This window comes from Ambystoma mexicanum, chromosome 5p (genome assembly GCF_040938575.1).
Source record: "Ambystoma mexicanum isolate Mex_15411 chromosome 5p, UKY_AmexF1_1, whole genome shotgun sequence".
NCBI lineage: Eukaryota > Metazoa > Chordata > Amphibia > Caudata > Ambystomatidae > Ambystoma > Ambystoma mexicanum.
Genome location: NC_090930.1, coordinates 165,948,694 through 165,974,569, shown reverse-complemented (window position 1 = coordinate 165,974,569; position 25,876 = coordinate 165,948,694). Strand labels below are relative to the sequence as shown.

At 46.2% G+C, this 25,876-nt stretch overlaps 1 protein-coding gene across 1 annotated transcript in view; it reads left to right on the top strand.

Moving 5' to 3' along the window:
• Positions 1-25,876, top strand: part of ZDHHC15 (zinc finger DHHC-type palmitoyltransferase 15) — a 304,005-nt gene that overhangs the window by 127,261 nt on the left and 150,868 nt on the right. Inside the window, exons 6-7 of the mRNA XM_069612582.1 lie at positions 17,866-17,898; positions 18,914-19,034. Coding sequence (XP_069468683.1) covers positions 17,866-17,898; positions 18,914-19,034 — 154 coding nt within the window. The remainder of the gene's footprint in view (positions 1-17,865; positions 17,899-18,913; positions 19,035-25,876) is intronic.

The following is a 25,876-nucleotide window of genomic DNA, read 5'->3' as shown; positions in this document are numbered from 1 at the left end:
CACGGTGAATTGCAAAGCTGGTGCATGAACTTGGCACCAGACCACCGTAAAGGTTATGTTGCTCCTAATCGCTTGTACTGCATACGGGCATCGCCCCAAAAGACAGTTAAGTAGGTCCAGTGATTGACGTGTAGCTGCAGCTGGCGGTTGAAGAATCCATCGGTCGGGGTCTGGAATAGATGACAATCGCAGAATGGCACGACGTACCGGTTTGCAAAAGATAAAAATAGAAATGTGTCTCGGGAGCCGATCTTTATTACACTTAATCATTTTCTTTATTAGTGCAGAGGTAACACAATGTGAACCGAGAGAATACAATGTGGAATATCAAAGTACTCCGCTATTTGCTTCCGAGGATAGTGCAATGGAGTATGTTGAGCTTTAAACGTGATGCGTAAACTGGGGCAAGAATTTGAGGTGCACAAACAATGTAATGATTTATTAGCGTAGAACCAGGGAGAAATGAGTGGTGGTCTACATGTGTCTCGATGCTGGCCTGCCCATGTGCCCGGTAGATAGCCCATCACACAAAGGTTGTACTAGCACTTCATTGCAATATGCCACACAAAACGAACAAGTACAATGTGAGCCAACAATAACGGTCAGCTCTTCTTATTTCGACTAGTTCTGGTATGAAATCGTCTAAAGAGAAACTTACATTATATTCGGCATTTCCATTCTCTTGGCGCAATGCAGACCGTAATGCAGACTCCTCTGTTCGTGTCAACGATTTTTCATAAACTGAATTTATATGTAACTAGGTCCAGTTTCGGAATGGGCAACCTTATCATATCATACGTTATAACACCCCCCCCTCCCCTTCAATTCAATCCCTTTCGGAATGGTCCCTGCCTCTCAAGGTCAAAAAACAATAGAACCTTATACTGTGCGCAGGACGCGTGGGCCTCCCAGCTCCCAAGCAAAAATTCAAAGCTGGTGACCTTCAATCAAAATGAACATACATTCTTGCTTTGCAACAAAGCGTGTCAACGCATCCATGAGAACGTACATTTTGAAGGACGGGCACAGGAAATTGGGGGCTGTCACTGCTCGTTGTTCGTGGCGCTGCTGAGCTGTAGGGGAAACTTGCCAATGACAGAATGCCCCATATTCCCAAATTATAGTCGATGTAACACAAAAATGGAGTCAAAATGTGTCTATTAATAGGCCCACCTCTGCTTATCTCATGGCCTCCTACCCCATGGCATGTTTTCACAGTCAGTACTTCTTGCGTGCCTAGAATGTTTTGTGGCCTAGGTCTAATCCCTTTTGTAGGTGGAGCAGATATTCAGCTTTTTGCTGAACTTTATGGCAAGGCAACTGCCAAAACCCAAAGATTCTTACACACTGTTGTCCATTGGTCATTAACACGAAAAATGAAGGTCCCACAGTAGCTCGAATAAACTGTAAAATTTGAAAGCAATCGTAATAATTGTAATATTTTTTTAAGAAAACGACTAAGAGGATAGATTTCAAAAGACAAATTGCATACTTTAGTTGTACAGTTTATAAAAACATTTTTTGCAAAAATAAAAACAGATGGTAATCATTTGAACCGGGGTTTTGAACGATTTAACGAGCTCTGCTTTGAGTAGACATGGCACGTTGGCAATTTTTTGTGACAATGTATGTGTGCTTTGAACAGATTTGTGCGCAATTCCATGTGTATTCGACGACATTAACGATAAGATCTTTCACAAAATGGAATTCCATTTTCTCATATACTGGTTTGACAACCCATTTTTTGCTTTTCATAAAGTCCATAGTGTAGCGAAGCATCCCTAAATTTCCTGCAGTCCTAGATTGTTCCCGGCCTACATTCTCGTTATGCGCTAATACCGCTAGTAAAGTCCTAGATTTCATCCCTTGGATACCGAAATGCAATCTCTTTGGCCTGTACTTTAGGCACATATTGTGGAACACCTCCAAATCCCCTGTGTGACAGAATTCTGTGAGTCCCTTCAGATCTCTTGATAGAGTTTTATCAAACGCAATCTTCTCAAGGGCTTTGTGTGGAGGTGAAGATGGGATCAACCACTTCTTCTTCCATGCCTGCTCTGGGGACAAAGGGCCATGTTCACATTGGTGTAAATTTTGGTTTTCTGTCCAGCGGTGAACGTTGGAACAGTGGTGCATTAGTGAGCGCCATTTTTCCAGTAGAATTTCCACAGACCTATCACATGTTTTGGCGCTCCACCAAAGATGGTTGCTGAAAGACTGGGACCATTGTGAAATGCTTTCAAAACCTTTTTTTTTCCCCCTGCCGCCGAGATTTTTTTATTTATTGATTTGGCAACATGCCATACATCAAATTGATGTTTAATATTTGGATACTGCTTTCTCATTGTCTTGGCTATTGAAACGTGTCTGTCCGTGGCTATGAGGTCGATTTGCATTACCCTCGATTGTAGATCTTTGATTTTATAAAACCAAGTTTCTCCATGGCCACTGAGGATTTACATTGGGACACCTGCACAACCACCAAACTCACAATTTTCTTACTTTCCATGTCCTGAAAATGGTAGGTGCAGTACTTAGCAGAAAATCCGGGGCTGTCACACTGTCCATCGCCGCTAGCCTGAACCGTATGTCGAGGAATGTACTTTGAATAGCCAATTGTTCAATTTTCTAAGCTTCACTAATGGCAAGGAATAGATAATCACGTTGGTATTTGTAGTATTGCGTTTTAGAAATGAAATGGAGTCCCTCAAACTTAAAGAAACTAGATAACTTTGTGAAACTAGAGCCACTGAAAAGTAAAGCTGCTGCACACAGTAGATTGCCAGCTGGCAGTTTCCCCAGCATCGGTTGAGCGGACCATGAAAATGTTTTATGTGACTTTTCAGAGGTGGCATGTATTTTGAGGTTACTGCCTTGTGTTAGACGAGTCACGCTCACCAATGGCTTCCCACATACTTCCCCTCCCACTGAATGCACACATTTCAGCATCTTTATAATCTCCATCAAGCTGCTGTCGAATACTATGTATTTGGCCTCTTTTGTTAGACTGTCATCTGGCAACACTGTTGTTTTGGACTGAACCGTTGTGGACAGATCAGCCAAACTGGACATACTATAGTCGATATCTTTGTCTGTTTCGTCGGTCAATAGTGTTGATGCTTCGGTCTGTCATTTCAACATCTGTTACTTGACCATGGATAGGAGAAAACATCAATGTGGACTGTTTTTTGGAGGACATTTTTTTGGCGGGTGTCGATTGTGTCAAGTGCTCATCGAGTAATGTAAAACTATCTTCTATAAATTCACTTTCACCTTCATCTGGCGGAGCAGGCCCATTGTAGCAATGGTCCAAAAACACTTTGCTAGATTTGCCGGTCATATTAAATTCATTTTCTGGCCATTGGACATCGGCATCTCGAGTGTGAACACGCCGCGCCTCAATTAATAGTTCGTCCATGGTGAAAACAGTTTGGCAAGCAGCATCTGTCATTTGTATCGCTGTCTGTGTCTGCATAGTCCGTACTCCATCGGGCAACTACAGGACAGATAGGAAAAGGGATCTTCAGTGTAAATCCAAAATACAGTGTTGTACAATTTACATTAAAAAAAGCATATAATGAAGGCCTCAGCACAAAACAATTGCCAATAATATAAAGTGTTTATAACTAACCTTATTTTCATTTCTTTTCTTTGAAACCTTCTTTACTCTAACATCAACATCAGCAAGCTGGCGCACCGACTCAGATCCACGTGCCTCCGGTTCAATATACGGATCTTGTATACATCCCTACAAAAAATAGTATCCATTTAAAATAAGTCATTTGCATTACACATATAATTAGACCGACTTTGTTTCATTAGATGGTAGTGTCAGTACGCATACCTCTGGCTCCGGATCAACTACAAGGGATAATGTAATTGTAGAGGACGCTGCAGCATCTCCCTGAAACACAGTGCTTGCAGTAGTAAGGATGAAAATATTGGAAACTGGACACACAATTTGGAAAGATGACAAAGGTACATATCAACAGTAAAGTAGGAATGAAACATTTTGTAAAACAATTACACGATAGGTAAATATGATAAGATTATCTCGTCCAATTGAACTGTGAAGACCCATACCACTGGCACCAGATCTACTACGAGGGATGTTGTAATTGTAGTGGACGGTTCAGCATCTCCCTGAAACACAGTACTTGCATTAGTAAGGATGAAAATATTGGCAACTGGAGACACAATTTGGAAAGACGACAAAGGTACATATCCATATCAAACCACGATAAACATTGTGTAAAGCAATGATACGTTGCGAAAATATGATCACATTATCTAGAATTCCGTGCATAAAACCAGTCTGGAACAGAATAGCTAGTTAAGATTACCTGGTACGCGCTCGAAGTGGTTGATGGCTCCAGGCAAGACATGGATGTTGTATCTTGTTGCTTCATATTTGGTGGATAGTCATGGAGTTGTAAAGGGAAAGTATTATTCGATTTAGAAATTCCAACATTAAAAAGTGGCATGTAAGGAGACTGAATACGAGAAAATTATGCTTATGTAAATGCATGATATAACATAGTTATCTGTCCCCATAAATCAATTTTCTATATGGGTTCTAGAAAACAAGGACTGATGTTTAGCAAAATATTCATTATTTGAACAGCTATTCAATCACATAAATATCGAAAGTTTTATAAGTGACATTTACACCGAAAATACAGGCGTAAAACTATATCCGAAAGCGTGTCTCACCTGTGGCGGCATGTGAACGAATAAAGTCGGAATAGCGTTTGGGAGCAATTTTCGAGTTGTTCTCCGTTGATTCCTCTCTGTGTACAAGGATGTGTCGTACATATCCGGGTTGAAGTGCAGGCTGCAGATGCAGTATCAATTACCCCTCTTGTCCTCCAAGACTTGTTTGACTCTACTTTCAAGCTCTTCCGGTGGATATCCGCAATGTCTGACCCATTCTCTTATTTGATCAACAGTCTTAGGGAATACATGCATTGTAATGCCTTCGGATTTGTCATGGGTCTTCGAAGGGCAACCGAAAATAGAACATGCAGGCATTGTTGTAAACTCTGCAAAACAAAGGTCAACATTATTAGAAAATTATTTTGCATAAACATGTGAGAGAGAATGAATTGGACCATACATTGTTCATTGCACGCTTTCTTTTGGGCACCACAGCAATACCAGTGCAGCGTGTGCAGCTGTATTATGGGATAAATTTCACAAACGATTCATTGATGTGTTGAAAATCAGAACAGAAGTGCACATCCACTGGTGCAACCTGCCTTTTGATAGTGGAGGGGGGATGGATTGGCCGGGGGCGTGCAGACAAGGCACCGGAACACTGCGGAATGGAGACGCACTTGATTCACTTAAAAAATGAAATAACCATTGATAAAAAAATGTTTTGTTTTATTTGGTTTCTTATTTTGATGGCACAAAAATACTAAACATTGTAAAGGTCTGGTTGCAGCTCAGCGAGGGAAAATCCCCTCTACTGACTGCTGCCATTGGGGAAAGTTTGTCTAATGGCACCAACGACACAGGCGGGTATTACTCGTCGAACGTGGTGTCCAAGCCTCCCATGAAGCCACCATGTGTACGAACGATGGGCCACCAGCCGGTACCACCTGTGAAAGATAGAAACTGTTTTTGAATGACCAAGATAAGTGTATTAAACCTTAGTTGTCGATGACAATTCTTGTATCCAATGGCATTTTTGCCAGGAAAAATGCTAACTAGACACTGCACAATATTGAACGACTTTTATGCGACTTATTACTAGAGAATTGCAAGACTAAACTGATATGACAATGATATATTGAAGTTAGGAGAATATAGGGGACAACCATGATATAGTAGTGGCCTAACTGACATCACAACCAGACTATACTTACTCGTTACTTGGATCACAAGGGCGAACTGTTGCGTGAAGTTCTTGGATAAGCACCATCAAAATCCTCAACACCGACCGTGTGAGGCAGGCTGCCGTGAAGTCTGGCAGCTCGGTAACGCATTGCGGTTGTAGATCGCCTTGCGATATTCTCGGCAGCAGCAGTTCTCCTCCTCGGTTGGCATTAGCGCGCACCGATTGCATGTACACCAGGTGGAAACACCGTCCATGCGACTAGGCCCAGACTCTTCATCTGTTGAGACGTCCGCCCAACTGTCATTCAAAGCCCCATCATTCACGCAGCTTTCTCTTTCCAGTAATTCCTCCTGGTAATACTCTGCCTCATACAGGTAGGGCATTATTGTTGCCATTGTGTAGTACAAAACGAAAATAATTTATAGCGGTGGTACTGGTATCTGTTCACACGGGCTACAAGCAACAAAGGTAGCTGACCAGAGCACAGAAACAAGTCACAGAATACTCAAATAAATACAGTGAGAGGAATGGAAAAGAAAATCTGCTGTTGTGTGTTGTGAAACGGTCCGCTTATACTTATCGAGGAAAGAGGATTCCTGCCGTTTCCATGGCGACACGTCATTAGCTGAGGTGCAGAGAATGTTGATACGAGACGTGCTTTACCGTTGTGAAATGGGCGGTACGCGTCTAGTGATGTCAGGCTCAGGGGCGGGGGATATGATTTAGTGCCGCAAACGCAGGTCACCCAGGGTGATGCGGAAAGTGATACGATTATCACAAGATGGCCGCATCCTTCTGCCTGATTTCGCTTGAGTTCAAGAGACGAAAACTCGGGTAAGGTGCATAGGAAATGTTTGTACGATCGATCGAATTATGGTTAAAAACACATGGCCGAACCATAGGGACAATAATATTTTCTGACCGAACCATTCCTTTAAAATGGACTCTTAGTTTTGTTTTAGGCAGGGAAACTCCTCTTGGAGTAGGGAATGAGAGGCATTTTCCAACCCCCTTTTCATTTGGAAAACATTTTTTGGGCCAAAACCCGAGGTCCTTTTGTCCGTGTCTCATTCCTTCATCCTCACAGTATGAACCGGCTAATTAAAGCAGTTTCCTCCGGGCCATAGTGTGGGGACTGTTGCAAGTCTTGACGTGGTTCTCCTGATTTCAGGCGCTGTTTGCTTTAGCACTGGAACGGCTTGTGGCATGGCATTTAGCCACATGGGTATGTCATTGGGAGGGGTGCAGATAAGGACTGTGTATTCTGAAGACGTACTATTATACAGAGGATCCAATGCACATGTTTCAGGTATGCCAAAGGAAATTAGCATTTCATCACATTCTTCCTTTAAAAGAGAAGTGTCACTACCTTTCTTTTGTATTGACGACCGGTATTTCAAATTGTGTAAATCTTTCCAACTTAAGTACTCTACCTCCTTATAAAAGAATGGAAGGAACGATGGAGAGGGCAAGGTGGGTAGGAGAAACGCCACAACTCTTTCTTGGGGCATTACTGTGGTCCCCTCACTGTCGCAAAGCTTTCTTGCATCCACATGGGGAAAGCCCCACTCAGTCTTTGACCCTTTCTCACAAGTCATAGACCCTCTGTGGTGTTTTGCAGTTGACAATTAGGTATTTTAAGGTCAAAGTGTTATTATGAAACTATAATTGGGTCAGGCTCTTTGGGTCTCTCAGTCTTTTAAGATGTTGGTGAGACACCGCACTGTCTTTAGGCTCTCATCAGCCCTTCTTAGCACATTAATTGTAGTGTCTTTACAGCCTCTAAAGCTTACCTTAGCCTTTCATCTCCTAATAGAAGTTGTGTTATCCCCATGTAAAGGACTAAAGGGCTCAAGCAAGGGTTCCTGCCTCTACAAGTGTGGCTAATGGATCATTCCATAACGGCCTCACAGGAAGACTCTCACTGAGCAGAGGGAGTTGGTGGCTGAGGGAAAAGGTTGACTGACTGTGAGAGCTTGACCTTGGCAAACCCTCGTGGGCTAGGCCCCTCTGCTGAATTCCCAACCGGAGGCCATAGACATTTGCCACGTACCCGAGCGGTGGTCTCTCAGGCTGCCGACTCAGCCCCATTAATGAGACCCTCAGGCCCAGTGAACTGGGTACAGCAGGGCATCTGGTAAGACATCTATGAACAACAGCGGTACCGGAGTGGTGGAGTCACACTGGCCAGTCCCCCAGAGCTTGAGTGAGTGCAACAACATGCAACTGTATGGCCAGCAACTTCCTGAGGACGGCATAGCTCCTTTGCACCCACCTCAGGCGATTGGAGGGAAGTAACCACTTCAGGGCATCTAGTTCGAGTATTGACAAGTGGCAAAGCCAGTTCTTGAGCACAGACGACCTCACCACAAGTAACAAGATATTTTTCATCAAACTCGCCAGCTTGAAAGCGCAGACCACTTTTTCCTCTATAGTTTCCAGGCAAACCTTACACTATGCAGACTGCAGCTGCGTGCCTGCTTTGTTTCTGGGCGCAGCCTTTTTTCCTCTTCCCAGGATTTTCTCTAGGCAAGGTAAATTAACTGTCTGCTGAGACCAAGGGCAACTGCCTTCAATTCTCTCATACAAACTTAGAACTGGAAATGAGCTACAGGCGCTGCCGTCCAGGAAAGGGGCAGTAGAAACTGGAATTGAGATTCCCTTTCAAGGCGTAGGATGCGATTGGCAGGGCACCATTGGTTTTCTTTGGGAGGAGCATGCATGTAGCTCTTGTGTACATGTTATCTTGTATTTGTTTATAGTTGTGATCACAGAATAAATAGGAAAAGGTTTTAAACCCACTTTGATATTAATTGTGTTTGCGTATTGGAGTCACTGTTGTTGGGGAGTTTTACTGAAGTCCACCTGTGCAAGCACTATAGAAGACTCACTCTTAGGAGTACAGGGCTGCAGCTCTTAGCTTTGGCCTGAACTACCCAAAAGGTTTGGTAGCTATGGTCGAGCAGCCAGGCTTAGTCCAGGAGGGTGAAGGGCTGTAGGTGAGTACAAAGACCCTTGAGCACACTTAGATAAGTAAACACATACTGTAGTTATATAAAATATGGTTACTTATTATATACTCTAAGGCAATGTTGAAATCAATATGCAATTCAGGTGAGGAAGGTTTCATACATGTATAGAGTAGGAAGTTTGCTGTTGCAATACTCAGTTCAATAGTAGACCCTTAGATGAGGAACAGTTAAGTACTAAGAGTAGCAAATCGTTAACTAATATTTGCTTATATAGCAATACTGGTAGGTTAATAACTTTGTAGGCCTAAACTTGATAAGTCCAACCCTAACTAGGGAATGAGTGTCTCAAAAGTCTGACGGAGACACTGCAGGATCAGAGACCCCTGGGCGACAGAACAAAGGAAGGCAGACGCTGTTAAAGTTGTCAAATTCACAGATGAGGCTTTTTGTAACAATTAACGGAATTGGATTCAAAGGGTTTGGTGGGCTAGATAGGCCACCTCAAGGATTTCTGCCTCTAGGACCGATGTCCTTGGGCATGGGAGAACACGGTAAGGTCGTCCACCCAAACGTAACTTGGGAAGCTCAGGAAGAGTGAACAGAAACACAACTACTACCTAAGTTCCCAGGAGTGAGACAGTACCTTCTTCAGTGAAGAACAGCGATGTCACCGGCGGCTCTACAAGATAAGGTGACAGAAGCTCCGGTTTGGGTCACTGGCCTTGGTGGCTGGAGGTGTAACTTTTGGCAGGAGCAGACTGTCGCACTCAGTCACAGGGATGCCCAACAGATGATTTTTGTTGGCACTTGGTTGTGAAGGCTCAACAGAGGCTTTGTAGCAGCGACTGTAGTCGCCCAGCAGATTTTCTTCCTTCTATTGGTCAATGACTCAGCAGAGGGACTTCTGATTGGGATGGCGTCTCAGTAGGCTCAGTCGGATGCCCACAAGTTTGCAGCCGGAACCGCACTTGAGACTACGCACCGCAGCTCTGCCAGAGGTCCCAGGGTATTCGAAGATTGCAGGCCCGGAATGTCGCAGCTTGTCGTGGGATGGCTCATACTGCAGCTGGTCACGAGGCTGGTCAGGCCCACCAGTCCAAGGGAGGAAGTTGTCCGGTCTGGATGTTTTCTGTAGCACAGAAGATAGGTTTGGAGCAGCAGCAGTCACTAAATCGGCTTTGGCGGTCGCTGGAGGTAGTTGCAGGCATTGTAGTGGTCGACTCTCTTCTGCATCAAGACCCTCACCTCGTGTGTATATAGGAACCCAGCCAATCCTCATGCATGCTACATTCAAACTTTGGATCTGAACAAGGGGACAGCCAGGCGCACCCAGTTAGAACTGGATCCAAACAGACACACTGGAGGACAAAGACCTGAGGAGTCTGTGTCCTCCCAGATTCCTGTCCTCGGACACAATGGCATCATTGGGCCGGCTTCCGTATGGAAGCCATCAAAGACAAGAGTGAGGAGGGGCGTGGCTAACCGTGGGATGCAGTAGACGTGCGTCTGCTCGGCTCCTGCAGCCGCACTAACATCCTGTTATAAAAAACGCCTGTTTTCAGGGGTAATGAGAGCTGGAAATACCCTGATGTGACGGCGAACATCCTTGGGCACACCCGGAGCGAAGATCGAAGAGAACCGCTGTCGGATTCCCCGGAGACGACCGTGTGAAGTTTTGTGGCGACAGCAACTAGCCCATCTTCAAAATGGCCGCGGGCAGACGCAGCTGAACGTCCTGTGCATATCGAGCAAGGCCGCGCTGAGGAAGTGTCCAACCCGCAACAGACTGGTCGATCACAGCGGAAGAATGGTGCAGACCCAGCGGAGTCCCGGAGAGACCCCGACCGGCGGACACGCTCTCGCAGGACAGCACAGACAAGAAAGCGGCGGGAGAGCCTGCTGAAAAGTAGAGTCTAGGCCTCCTGCGCCAGCTCCCGCCCTGCGGGGGGCCCGGCCGGAGCATGATCACTGGCCGGGAAGTCGAGAGGGCCTGCAAAGGGAGAGCGGGCCGTGCACCCATGTGAGCCCTGCCCTCCGATAACAGGCGAGCGGGGAGGCCCGGAGAGACGGGCCCTTCCGCCTTTCTGCCCCTGCGGGAGCCGCTGCTTCAGTGACATACGCGCGGACCCGTGGGCCGGTGCAAGAGCGAGGGATACGCCTTGCCCCGGAAAGCGTGCTAATGCTGGGCGGCGGGTGGCTGCGTCGGCCCTGGAGTGAGGACACCTCCCCGGAGCACAGCAGCAACAAAGGGTGCGATTTGCCAATAAGGTAAGAGACAAGAGGCACACCCGGAAGCGTGGTGCTCAGGCAAAAGCTGGCTGGACGGCCGCCCACATCGGCCCATATAGCGTACAAGGTGGACTTGGTGCCATGGGGAAAGACAGGCCGAGGAAGCTTCATGCCCAAAGCAAAATGGATCAGTACACCATTCCTCCACCCCAGCCCACTGAACACCACCCGCAATCCTCAGACGACATGGAGACGGACCAAGGACTTTCGCTCAAAGACATCATGGCCGCCATTACCGACTCCCGCACGTCCATGGAGCAGAAAATGGACGGAATTAGCATGGATGTTTCCCTCCTCAGGCACGACCTCCAAAAACTAACGGTACGCACCGGGGAGGCTGAGCAGCGCATTTCCAACACGGAGGACAGGATGAACACCGTGCAACAGCAGCTTCATAACACAATGTCCAAATTGAAGGTGCTGGAAGACAGAATTGAAGAGGGAGAGGGCAGGTCCAGACACAACAATGTGCGCATCCTGGGTATACCCGAAAAGGCAGAAGGCGCCTGCATGGAACTTTTTCTAGAACAATGGCTTTCCGACCTGTACGAGCCCGATGCCTTTTCCAAGCTCTTTTCCATAGAGGGCACATAGGGTGCCGACGCGCAGGCCAACGCCTGGCGCCCCCCCCCACGAACTGTAATAGCAAGATTCTTAAATTACAGAGACCGCGACGCCCTGCTGCAACATGCGCGCGCCAAAGGAGCTGTCGTGTTCAATGGCTCCAAAATCGCCTTTTTCCCGGATTACACGAGGGAAGTGCAAAGGGCAAGGCAATCCTTCGACTCCCTGAAAAGGCAGCTACACACGATGGGAGTGAAATACGGCCTGCCCTTCCCTGCACAGCTCAAGATTTATCACAAAGGCACAACAGGCCTTTTTAGTGACCCTAAGGAGGCTTGGCGCTGGGCCGAGCAAAACATAGAGGGAGATTGGTCCGCCCCTGCGAAAATAGGGGAAGAAATCGAAGACCTCCTCCAGACCAACGGCGAGAACCCCGCCGACCACCACCGCAGAACCCACCGAAAGACCTAGGGGGGTGATAACCCCCCACCCCTCACCACGGCTGTCAAAATCCTGTGACCACACTGAGATACTCAAGTCAGACCTATATATATATATATATATATATATATATATATATATATATATATATATATATATATATATATATATATATATATATATATATATATATATATATATGCAGCACATATCCACCTTTAGCGGCCGCGGTACGCCCCAAGCCCTACAATAGGAGAACCCCCCCACCCCCTTCCCCCCCTGAGAGTGCAATAAATTCCAGGCGTAGTATACGCGTGGACTCTCTCGGGTATCACCTTTAGAGGAGTACTACCTTCCCCCCGGGTTCCTCCTAGGGGAAGGCCACTTTTATTTGATATTTAAGTTCGGTGCATGTTAGGTATCCAGTTGACACCATAGATTCATTGTTTGGGCGACCGATGCTTCTAGTTGGGAGGAGTATGGGGTGGGGGGGGGGGGGCGGGTTTGGGTTTAAGCACTGCTTCATCAGGGACCTGTCGAACTAATAGAGGAACATGGCCAGAAAGGATGTCAGTACACCATGGGCATATTTCCAACAGGCGCATAACGCTGCCGGTGACAATCGGGGCAGCCACCAACACATGCTCACATGGCAGAGTATCGTAATAATGTCGACACTCTCAGAACACTGAGGCTCATGTCATGGAACTTCAATGGCCTGGGCAATGCAATCCAGCCCCACCTGGTGTGCCAATTTTTGAACAGGCGGCGGGCTGACAGTGTTCCTGTCCGAGACACATCTCGCAGGTACAGAATGCACCCTATTTAGGCGTACAAATTATAAGCTGACATTTCACTCAGGCTTCACGATGGGCTCAAGAGGCGTCATGATCTTGGTACACAAAAATCTCCCCCTCTACACGGTGACCAATGATACAGGCGGCCGATACATATATGTGACGGGCGACTTATGGGGGCAATCCATCGCACTGATAGCTATCTATGCACCACCGACCCTTCTAGAACCACTGCTCACTGCCATTACCCCGTTAATCGCTAATGATACCTCCGACTGCCTGATACTAGGTGGTGACTTCAATGAAGTCATGAATGTTACCCTGGATAGATCGCACATACGAAATAGGAACCCCAAAGTCCCCAATAGGCTTGCCACGTTCGCCAACGCACTCGGCCTGTGCGATGTGTGGAGGGAACTTCACCCAGACACTAGAGCGTACTCTTTCCACTCGGGGGCCCATGCCTCGCTCACCAGATTGGACTACTTCTTCACTCCCGCAACTGGGCACAGAAAATAAACATGCTGTCTAGAGGCATCTCTGATCACACTCCGCTAGAAATGCTACTTATATAACGTCCCTGAGGGTCTCACCGCCATGTTGGCACCTGAACAGTTACTATCTGGGAGATCCTGAGCTGGTAGACAAACTACAGGAGACCACCAACACATACTTTGAGTTAAACACACAGACTGCAACGAATCCTGAAATGCTATGGGAAGCCTATAAAGCGGTGCTAAGGGGCGAACTACTATCATGGACGGCGGCCAAAAGGAGGCTGCACATGAGTAAGATTCTTGAAGCGGAGCTCCATGTCAAACAGGCAGAGGAGAGGCACGTAAACGAAAATACGCCCGCCTCTAACCGGACGTTGCTACTAGCACAAAAAAGATTGCAAAGCATAGCGATGGACAACGCTCGCCAAGCGCACACTGCTATGAGAGCAAGGATCTATGAAACGGGTGATAAGTCCGGCAAGATGCTGGCATGGCTGGAAAGGAAGGAGCAGGGACGCAGCCATGTCCGGCGACTCGAAGCGGACGGATCAAACGCATGGGTGACGGACCAGGAAATAACCCAGAGCTTCACGGAATATTACGCAGAGTTATACAGTGAATCCGCAACCCCTATGGACGCTACGATTATGGACCGAATTGAAAGCCCTACCCTGAATGAGGCGCAGTGGCAACGGTTGGAGCGGGAGATCACTGAGGATGAGATTCTAGCCGCCATTTCTGGACTCCAGACCGGTAAGACTCCTTGTCCAAATGGCTTCCCGGTGGAGCTATGGCGAAGGGTGGGTACCAACGTGATAGCCCCCCAGCTACTGCAAATGTACCTCCATGCACGTGAAAAGGGCATTCTCCCTCCAGATCTCCGAGAAGCAACGATAGTAGTGATACCTAAGCCGGACAAGCCCCCGGAAAGATGTAGCTCGTACAGGCCCATTTAACTCTTCAACTCTGAGACTAAAATACTGGCAAAGCTTCTAGCGGACCGCCTACAAGAGGTAATTCCCTCCTTGATTCACCCAGACCAGTGCGGTGTCATGCCACAAAGATCAACTCGCATGAACCTCCGCAAATTTGGAAGGAAGCGCTTCGATTCTTGGGGTGGGGTGGGAAAATAACACTGGCCCAACCGTTGTGGAACAATTGCAACCTTCCCGAAGTACGAAAACTACCGAAATGGCCCGAGTGGACCCAGCGTGGAATCTCTACCGTTGGAAATGTGGTACAGGAGGACAACCTGGCAACATTCGAGATAATGCAAGAGAGGTTCTCCCTGCCGGACACAGAGAGGTTCCACCACATTCAGCTGAATCGTGCTTGGACGACCCACCAACGGATCACACAAGACCTGCCCGAAAGCTCCCCGCTTGAACGAAACATAGTCCTGGATCGGGTAGAGTGGAAGGTCACCTCCACCATGTACACTATGATAACTTCCTTCGCAACATCGGAACTATCCAGTCTGAAATCAAAATGGGAACGAGATGTGGGCCCACTCCTTCCAGAGGACTGGACGGGAAGCCCTGATGTACCTGCGTGAAACCACCATCTCTTCGAGACTCCGACTCGTCCAGTTGAAGATCCTGCATCGCACTTACAACTCGAGAGTAGCACTCTTCCAATGGGGCAGGGCCGCGGACACAAGTGCCTACGCTGCAAGCGAGAGGAAGGTACCTTTTTTCATATCCTGTGGGAGTGTAGTAATATTCAGTTGCTCTGGCAGACATGCTGCGACAAACTGTCTAGCGTTCTGGGAAAGACGATACAGAGGTGCCCGAAACAATTGCTTCTGGGGGTCTCCGGGGAAACTGACTTATCTCGCTATGAGAAACTGCTGTGGTCAACCGCGTTTGCAGTCCTTAGGCGGAACATTGCACAACTGTGGGGCTCGGAGCGCACACCCAGCTATGACCAGTGGGTCACGGACGTGGACATATGTGCGGCAATGGAGCACCGGGTGTATAAAGCAAGAGGGTGCCCGCAAAAGGCAGGGAAAATATGGAGAAGATGGGAAGAGGATAGGTGAAGGCCAAGGGCGACCCTGTAGCCGCCGAGACACTGTGAGGCCCGCCGAAAGGGAAATATTGACTCTGTTAAGAGCATCCTGTGTCATGAAGTCATCCTATGTTAAATTCGACGGTCTGGTCGACCAAGGTCCCTGAAGCTGAGTTTGTTACTGTTATTGTTTTTTCTTTTGATTACTTTGCTCTCTTCCCACCACTACCCTTCCTTGGCACTTGCCCCTCCCCCCTCCTCCCTCTCTTCCCCCTTTTCCTCCGCCCCCCCCCTTCCCATGTCCCCTCCCTGGAATGTAGAGAGATGAATGTAATGTTGTTTTAACCTTGAAAACCAGTAACATCTTTGATAAAAAGAAAAAGACAACAGTGAGCAAGACTTTCCCCACCCAGTTCAGCAGAAGGAGGCTCAAGAAAGGATATGGCATTGTGAGTTGGTGAAAAAAGAAGACGGGCATCATTTTGGGTCAATGGTCCCCATGTGTCCCTCGCTGCAGCCGCAAATGCAGCCTGTGATATGTTTCTCGAAGGGTTGGTAGAAATCATCCACTGCCACCAACTTGTCACTGTAACTAAACATTTACAGGAGAAGTGGCAAAACGGATACATTGTCCCCTCAGCACTCCATATAAGGTGAGGTGTGCTGATTCCACAAAATAAGTCTGGTAGCATAAAAGGGATCCCCCCTCTCATTGGTAACGTTTGTTCTCTCAAGGAAATGAAAAAAGGCAGCCCAGGGAGCTCCCAACAGCACTGCACAGAAAGTGCTGTGTGCTACAATAATAAATTGCTGACGCCTTAAAAGTTGGAGGAAGGCATGACTCCAAAAGGATACAACCTAAAGGGTTGAAAAAGGTTCCCAAAGGTAGAGTAAAACAATGAGTGAGTGTGTATAAAGTTCCCAATCACTCGGGAGAACTGGTAAAAATCCAAGAATCCAGCAAAAAAGTGCTGGGGGGGCCCTCACAAGTGGGGAGAATTATACAAAGTAAGGGAGTTCTACCCAACGACTGTCTCCTGCCCAAGGGTTATCTGGAGACCCTTTGCTACTTTAAGTGGAGGCATGCATGCATACATATATCCTGAGGCTTATGATCAACCCAAAACAATTTGGGTTGGGATTCTGTACCCCTGTAACCTCTTACCCTCTCCTGTGTATGTACAGTGCCTTTGCCATCTAGGGATATCCAGCACGTGAAAAAGGATTATATATGCTCCACCTGTCGGGCACAGGGTAGCCTCTCCAGGGTGTAGGCTAGGTGTGACACTCCAGCCGTCTCCAGGGCTTCTTCAACTCCTTCTCAGGGGTGACATTCAGTGGGTTTCTCTGCATTCAGCAACTTGTATTCAGACCCCCAGGAAGGTTCCGAAGCTCCAGCATCCTCTTGTTGCTTCCCAAACGCTAACTGCGGCACGAACACCTAACTTTTTCTTCCTCCTCACCACCCCGTTGCTCTTTCTTTTTATTTATTGGACTAGTCCATTTACTGACTCTCCATTGGTTCTGTATACTGGAAGCCCACACCGATGCGCTTGGGCTTCTGGGTGTGGTGTTAGCAGGTTAGGCAGAGACCTGGGACCAATAAATCCCTCATTACTTTGACTCTTTCTTTCCCTGTAAGTAACACAGGATCATGCTCCCGTTTCCTCCCTTGTTTTGTGGTGTGCTTGTGGCTTGCTAAAGACACCACCACTACTTGTGAATCTCTGGCTGACATTCCTCCATGAACCAGGTGAACCCGCAATTTGGCTTTGCTCATCTATGGTCGCAGTGACTACGCAGTGTGAAAGTGTGTGATGTCACTGGTCTGCCTGAAGGTGGTTTGCCTGAAGGTGTGGCATACCCTCACTGGACCACAGGGTCCTTGCCCAAGAGATGCTTTTCACACTCCTACTGGCCCACTGCCTGGAATAGCTGTGGGCATCATTGGCAGATTCAAGTAGTTTTCCCCACTGCCGCTTGAATCTGAGCATCCTGTGTATAAGACCTTCCTATACCACCTCTATGACTTTCTCAAGGATCTAGCATGTTCTCCCATAGGCCCGTAGGCATGCTTCAGGGTGGGGTCAGACTACCTAGGCCACAGCTCTGGTTGCGCCAATATTTAAATCAAGGTCTCTGTGAATTTCTGCATTTATTGTGAAAGGTCCTAATAATCTGGTTCTATAACCAGCACGGTTTGTCAAGAAATCACTGCACCTTCGAATATTTTGACCTGTAAATGGGGTTTGCCAGGTCCTGCTTAGATCAGTCCTCTTTTTCCTTGCTTTGAAGATTGACTCTAGAAGTATATTTTAGGAGGGGAATGGTCAACAAGGTGAGTGCTAAGACACATTGATTCCTTTAATCCAGAACTATTTCATTTTGGCTGAATTGTGCGTAAAATGCACACTTGTGTAATACTAATGTTATTTTCTTTGTGTCTTTTCAAGGTGTGTTTTGAAAATGGATCACCATTGCCCTTGGTAAGTTTCCACCATCTTTGAATTAAGAACATCAATGGCACAATTGCATAAGCAGTACGATTTTTGATCTTAATCATGGAGCTACTTCCCTTAGTATCACACTATTTCCAATTGAATCAAGACACTGAGTCCGTTTAATGGACCTCCAATATGTAACAAATGACCTCCGCACCAACCTCCCATAATGGAGAAGGGGCTTTGTGTTGCAGATTGCTGTTGGTTCATGTTAACCTTATTCACAAAGGTGAAAAGGTGACCTGCACGTTTCTTGGGCACTGTGCGACAAGAGTAAAAGATGCACTTGCCAGCCCCATAAGTGGTAGGTGTGCACTGCCAAATTTAATGTAAAGGCGTCTCCAACCACTCACCTGGTTTCCGAGCGCACTTTTCACAGCGATGGCCTTTAAAAGGCATGTCATTGTGAAGTGTTTAAAAATAAAAACAAGAAAAAAAGCCTGTCGAGCTCAGGTTGAGCTAGAAATGCAAGTGGGGCAGTAGCAGTTCAAACCGCTGCTTTCGCTTGCAGGCAAATGTATGACAGGGCTCTCATGCTTTTAGCGTCCCCATGCGTGCCTGTTCTAACAGGTGCACTATCATGTGCCTCATTGCTGTGCTTTTCAAAGCACATCCAGTTTGTGATTTCAGGATGCCCACTGAAATGTGATGAAACGCCCCCTTATCGTCACAAATGCATAAAGGGGGTGGGAAAGATCATCTGACACGTTCATAACCCCTTTGAGGATAGGACGCAATTCATTTGCGCAAGTGAAGTGCTACGTTGGCATAGCATCACTTGCAGAAAATAAAATGTTGACTGTGCCCCTAAGTGTTTGCTATTGGGAATAAATGTAGAAAACAGGATAGATTTCCCCATTTTAATTTTGTACTGCTTTTGTCTTCATGTTGGTAAAGGCTTAAATCATAGCATAGTCTGTTTTAAGGAGCCTTTTTAACCCTCAATTTTAAAGTGCAGTATTAATCTGTGTTCACTCAAACGTTCTTTTTGTTTTTTCAGGGTGAACAACTGTGTTGGATTCTCAAACTACAAGTTTTTTCTCCAGTTCTTGGGATACTCCTTGCTTTACTGCACATATATTGCTTCAACAGTCTTAAAGTATTTCCTCCTCTTTTGGATAGTAAGTACGTTTAATGGTTTTGTGTTAAGTTTTTGTATCCTTGTTTCCACAATGCATATTTTCCTAGCTTTCCAATTTTTAATTGGGCTAGTGTTTTTCCTATGCTGTAGCGAATTGGCTACAGCATAAATCTAACAAAAAATTTAAGCCACATTCCATTGTAGTTCCAATTTCCAGAAATCTATATGCACATCCCACTCCGATCTAATGGAAACCAACAAAGACCATGCAGTTGTAGATGTGTCACGTTCATTATTATAACAGCACTACCCATTAGCCAAAATCAAATGTTTTGATATCCAGATGTGAGCCAACGCAATCTAGTCTTCTTCCTGAGAAAAGAGCATTTGAGGTCTAAGAAAGTTTGTGTCAAATGTATTACTCTTTCCTCAAGCTTTCGTCTTTAGCCTTTAATTGACAATTGGTAGGAAAGTCTTTGTTTTATGATAAGACCGGAAGCTCCCATTTTATATAAAGTTCAAGGTATGACCTTTTTGGGTTCTGCCCGAAAATTCTAAAAGTTGAACTTCTAAGAAATCAGTGACCCTGTAATTACCCCCTCAGTGCCGTGCAGAAGCCAACCCGTTACAAGCAAAATCAGCAGTGATTTTAAAAAGCCACCTAAAGTTGCCCATAATTACTGTCCTTTTTAAATATTTGTAACACAAATGGAGATACTCGTTTTTATTTTGTATATATCCAGACCTGAGACTTGACTTGGTAGAAGTTTCGCCCTACGTTAGCTTACATTGGGGGGACAAATGTAAATTCGTGATGAATATATAAATAAATAACCGAATAAACTATCCTTCTTTTCTATTTGAAATAAGTTACAAACCTCCCTTTCTTTCAAGTCACATATTTTAATAAATATACCACACATTATAACTTCAGACTGCATAAATCACAAGTCAACCCAGAAATATAGATTATCTCTGGCCCTTATTATGGAAATTGGACACTCATTAAGCAAAGGGTATAAACTTTTGCTAGATCTACCTCTGCCAAATTAAAAGGGTGTTGTGCATGGGGTCCATTCTTCATGAATGATTGGCGCACGGGCTCTATTCCATAACCTAATGGTAGATATTTTTCATCCTTGCACATAGCAGATGAAGTGAAAAGCCATGGCTTGTCCCCACTCACCAAACACTTTCCATAAAGTGCTGCTAAACACAGATAACCTTCTATCATTGTCCTCTATTCTTCCTGATGGACATGTGAGTAACTGAAGGTAAGGTCTACTGCCTTTTGAGGGAGAAAGGAAAGCTATGTTTGTGGGAACTACAGGGTAGTCACAATAACTCTGAAGAACAACCCCTTCTTTGGAAAGTCAACTTATCAACATTGAAAGTGTATGCTCCATGTTCTGTATAACAATTCTCTAGTCCATGAAACATAGATCTGGACAGTCTGTCCAGATACCATTTCAATAACTTTGGGGACTGTATCCTAATGCTTTGATTTAGATTTGTTGAGCAACGTAATGAGCAATGGCCCAGTGCATGGAAGCCACTTTGATGGCTCAGACAGTCATTTCAATAATGTTTCCCTAAGATGTATGCAGTGTATCTACAGCGTCTGCATCATTTGGCAGTAATTGGGGGTTGTAGCTGCTACCTCTGTTTCTGCTCCAGCTCGGTCCCTGTGAACTGTGCTGCAAACAGTTGGATCTTTTAAAAGCATACATGTCTTTAGAAGCTAGGTGTTGTGTGCCTGTTATCCATGGAGGTGTTTTGTTAGCTTTGCATTTTTTTAAAAAATATTTTCAAGATGTTATTTCAAGTGGTGCCCCTGCATTGAAAGGATGTGTTGTCATTCCTGTGATTATTATTGAAGGCCAAGTGCAATGCAATATCACTGCACCTAGATCTTTTCAATTTGATCAACTGCTGCCAATGCTTAGAAATGTGTGACACATATTTTGAATGCAATGGTGCCCTTTGGGAGGTTCATGAATTGTTTTGTTATGCCATTTCTACTGGTGCAGATTTTTCTTCCTTCTTCCTTTTTGAAACCACCAGATATTACCTGACTTGGTATTATCACGTGACCTATTCAGTCGCCGCCTCTGTGAGAGCAGACAATTGTCCCCCTAACAGAGGATCCAGGAAAAGTGCAAATACAGAACAGTATCTTGCCCCATATACATAAATCCTGTGGCAGGTGCATTTCAGACTCCACAGGATAAACTAACGTACTGACAGTGGGAAAGAGACAGTGGAATCATGTGCCCTCAATAAGGGGGCCACCCGATTCCAAACTGGCAGCTCAGTCAGTCATTCATGTCTTGAGCCCCCAGACACAAAGGATGGTCGCTGGTATTTATTTCCTGAATATTTGCAACTGTGAACGTAGACACACAAAGTAGAAAAATGCAGAAAAGAGATAGTGGAAGGTGGGGGAGGAGGGGTTGATGTGATCGTTCATAGTTTTGGAATTTTCCAGATTAGATTTGGGAACACCACAAATCAATGTTCAGGCTCACCTGTTAAGCTCCCGCAGGAGCACTCATTTACGGGATTCACTCTCATTAACCTCTGGGACAGAGTGTGCCTGGGGTTTGAGGTGGTGCGGGAGTTTGAGGATTGTTGGAGTGCAGAGCAGTGTGAATGAGAGCAGAAAGCTGAAAGAAGGTGGACCCTGTGTGTCAGGGTGGTGGGGACCTATTCAGCTGCATCCTCTAAGGCCTTTCTCATTGTGGTGGCTGAAACAGAGTTCCTTCATTGTTGGAATCCTGAGGACCAGCCTGGTGGCATTCCTACAGATCCATGAACCTGGGAATACTTAACTGGTCCCAAAGTGAACCCTTCACCCCCCTGCACAGAGGCTTGATGTGCAACGACCAGCAGTGAGAACGGTTGGTCGAACTGCACTGACTTAGCTGGGGTTGTTGGTTTCTTAATTCAGAGTTTGAGGTACAGGGGTAGATGCCTGTTTGGAGTCACACGGATACCTATTATTCTCCATGGGCATACAGTCCACTCTTCCAGTTCCAGGGCCTGTCTTATTGATGATGGAACCTGAGCCTGGGTAACTTGTCTGGGGTCTCCCTGAATGGCTTGTACGTGCCTGTCCCTTCCTATTAGGGAGAATTCTCAAAATGTGCTAATTCCTCTCTACCTTAGAGACCCCCCCCCCAGCTCTTTTGCTGAATTTTGTGACTCTGTACTTTTTAATTCTGTTTGTTTTCTGTGTTTATTTATTTTGATTGTGGAGTTTTAGACCACTCCATAGGCATCATCTTTGTTTATTTGTGTCACGCAGCACCCTCAGTGCAGTGACACCGGGAAGCCTTGGCTGTCCCAAGGTTTAAATACCTTCTCTGGGATAAACTACTGTTTCCCATAGAATGTAAAGTTAAATTGACTTTACTAGTCTTTTTAAATTCCTAGACCCAGCACACACTATCTTACAATATAGTGCTGGAGGGGTTACCTAGTATCCCTATGTCTAGAAACTCATGTAGCAGTCAAATGCTACCCTTTCCTATCGAAATGGCTGGTGGCAGTGGTTTTAGAACGAACTACCATGATTTTATTCCAACCGCGAACACCGGTAGCTAAAAATCAAAAGGTCCTTCTAGTGTTTCTCTGCGCGCCAAACTAGGTTTGGTCCCTTTGTTTCTATGCCTTTGGCGGGCTTCAGGACTGAAGACCGACTCTGGCGCCCAAGCGTCTGGGGTGGGCACGAAGTGAGGTAGGTGCCCTGAACTCCCTGTGCTTAGTCTCCTAGGAGACCCAAATGCGCTCTGGCGTGATTGGCTGGCTGACTGCCTGGCAAGGACAGCCACCCTGCTGGGTGAGTGGCAGCTAGGCTGGAATGAATGGGAGAAAACTGTTTAAAAGTTGAGTCTCTTGGGCTGGTTAGGTTTAACCAGGGGGGGGAAGGACACCAGTTTGTGTGCTTGACTACAGCTACTCGAACCAAAGATCTTCCATTTGCCAGCTTGATTCACCAGTTCCTGTGCAGTGCAGGAGTCCCCCGACGTCCTCCCTCTTGTCCCCATGACTCAGGCTCAGGAACAGCGATATCTGCAGGAACTGCCAGGAACCAACCTCTTCAGTTGCATCTTTTCTTCATATTCGGGTACTGTGCCAACCCGATTGAGAAAACTTACCTCTCGTGGTGAAAGTTTGTGAAACTTTCCCAACTTGCAGGCCTAATCAGCTTGTGACCCAACATATGATTCTTTTTTGTACAGACTACTTCTGAGAACTTTGGCAAACGCTTTACCATTTACTACAAGAACGGCTCTTTCCTATCCAAGACACTAGCCCATTGACTTTGGCCTAGGCCTATTGAACTGAATCGAGTCATCTAGTGAACTGAAACTATTTGCACTGCCTAACAAAGTATTTGTGATCTATTTTATTAATGTGTGCCTTTTTACTCCTATTTAAAGTGACTGAAATGGCATTTTGCTCCTATTTCAGGGGAGCCTAATTTACTCAGAAACTTATTGGTTTGGTACTGAAGTGTGTTTGTGTATGATATTAAGTTGCCTCCTTCTAGTAAATCTTTTCTAAATTACTGTGTAATAAATTAATAAGTGTTTTACCAAGAAACCTCGTGTGCAAGTGTCTACATGAACCACTGTGATTGTAAGAACTCTGTGTAACAGCCTTTATTGCTCCCATTCCCTCTTGAGAGAAGTTTGGCTGCTCAGCTCGCTACCAAAAACTGTGTAGTACAGACGTATACCAAAGGTTGGTTTTGCTTACACCTGTAGTCCCAAGTGTATTGGTGGTCCCAGAGGGTACTGCATGCAATGCTGCCTAACAAACAGTTTGGTTGCAAATAACAAGCCGTTAGGCCTGGGCGACTGAAGTTGGGTGAACACCTAAACAGCAAAAATAGTACTCCAAAAGCAAACAAATGGCTCAAGGTAAGTTTACTCCAAGCCCCAAAGTACCTTGAGAGTGAAGAGGCTGATGTAGCTGGATGCTTTCTGGATGCACGGCTGCAAACCCGGTCTCCTAGTCCTTGGTTGTGGTGACGAAAGGGTGTGGGGGGCTCTGGATGGGCCCCTGCAGCAGCAGCAGTAGCCGAGAGAGGGACTCGCCAGCAAAGGCCTCCTCCTTCCTCTGCATCAGTTTGTGGTTTTGGCGCTTTTTCTGGATGCAATGTTTCAGGCTCCTGCCTCAGCAGATACCCTGGAGCCTTGGCAGGCTTCACAAAGGAATCCCGCCAAAGGTAAAACGCAGAGGAGCCACGACCACCTGGATTGGTAGAAGAACCAAGAATGAACACACAAATGAAAAATGGCAATAAAAGAAGACTGAGGCCATTTTGGGAAAATGTTCACCCATGGGTGCACTACTGCAGTTGTGAAAACAGCCTGCAAGTAACTTGCACACAAATGATAGAAAAATGTGTCCACTGCCACCATTGATTTAAGTTTCTGTTACTATTAAGGACATGAATCTCGGCCTCCATGACCCCTCTGACGGGAATGCCTCCTCCCTCAACAATGCCCTCGCCACACTCTGCTTCAAACAAGCAGTGTCAGAACCTACCCACAATAAAGGTCGCACCTTGGACTGGATTGCCCAACACAACTGTCCACTATCTACTCCAGTCGTCACCACCATCCCGTGGTCAGACCACGCGGCCATACACTTCAATCTTAACTACGCTAAAGTCCCAACCACCAGCCAAGGGACTCTGCCATCTGCCCTCACCAGGCGCGCTAAGCAACTCACCAATGAAAGGCTACTCCCACATCTCCAAGTTCCAGAACTTTAGCATCCATTTACTAATAACCCAGACACCCTCGCAACCACCTACAACCTCATGTCAGGAATCAGAGGTGGAAGCTGTGGCATAGCTGGAAGCATTAGTCTTAGAATCTATTCCCCGCTCTAGTCCTCATCCAAGATGGTGGATGCCCGTATTTAAACATACTCCGCCCCCGGTTCTGTGCGTTGTATCTGTTTTTCACCCTACAGTGCTCGCTTCCCTCTAGGTGTTATTACCAGTGCCTTTCTATCTATCCTGTTTCCTTCTGCCTTCTGTGTCCTGTTCCCGTATGGTCTTATCACGGGGAAGTTCCGCTTCAGTGCCTAATGGTTCTTTCTTTGTTCCGCTACTATTCGTTTTCGCTCTACTGAGCCTCTGCTTAACTCCTGGTCATTCGCGGTGCTTCCGCGATTTTGCTATTTCGTTCATGCTCGACTGAGCCTCCGCCTACCTTCTGTTTGTTCGTGGCGCTCCGCAAGTTTGTTGGGGTAAGTGACAGCGCCTTTTAGAAAGACGCTGTTGAGTTTCTTTCTATCTCCCTTCTTACTTACCTGAGATCGCCCTTCATCTTCGGGTTACTTCCGCGGCTACTTCTGTAGAACGGACGGAGCACCTTGCGTTCTCTCAGGTGCCTGCCTAGCCTTTTCGGTTTCTTTTAGTAATCCTCCGTACTCTGTTTTACTTTCAGTACTGTTTTCACCCTTCTTTCTTTTTGCCTTGTGTGTATCACCTTGTACCTTACCTGAAGTTTTTTTTTTAACAGTATTACTACGAGTGTTCTGCATTCTTATTACCTTATTCTTTGTTCTGCTGTAGTCCACTCTTGAAAGTCTTCCCCTTTAAGTCAGTCCTTGCTGGGATTCCGGGGTTTGTGCTGACTTCAACAGGATCCGGATTACCAATCCTACAGACATTCTTCTGTGCACAATCGGATCAGGGTTTTTTCTGCCCATTGGCTTTTTCCCTGAATTGGGGGTTAGCTCCTTGGGGTCCCCCTAGGGCAGGTGCCTATCCCTGCCAAGGTGGCCTCCGAAGGAGCTAGACCCTACTTACACGACCGAAGGTCCAAGGATAAACAGTCTACCGACAAGAAGTCCCGC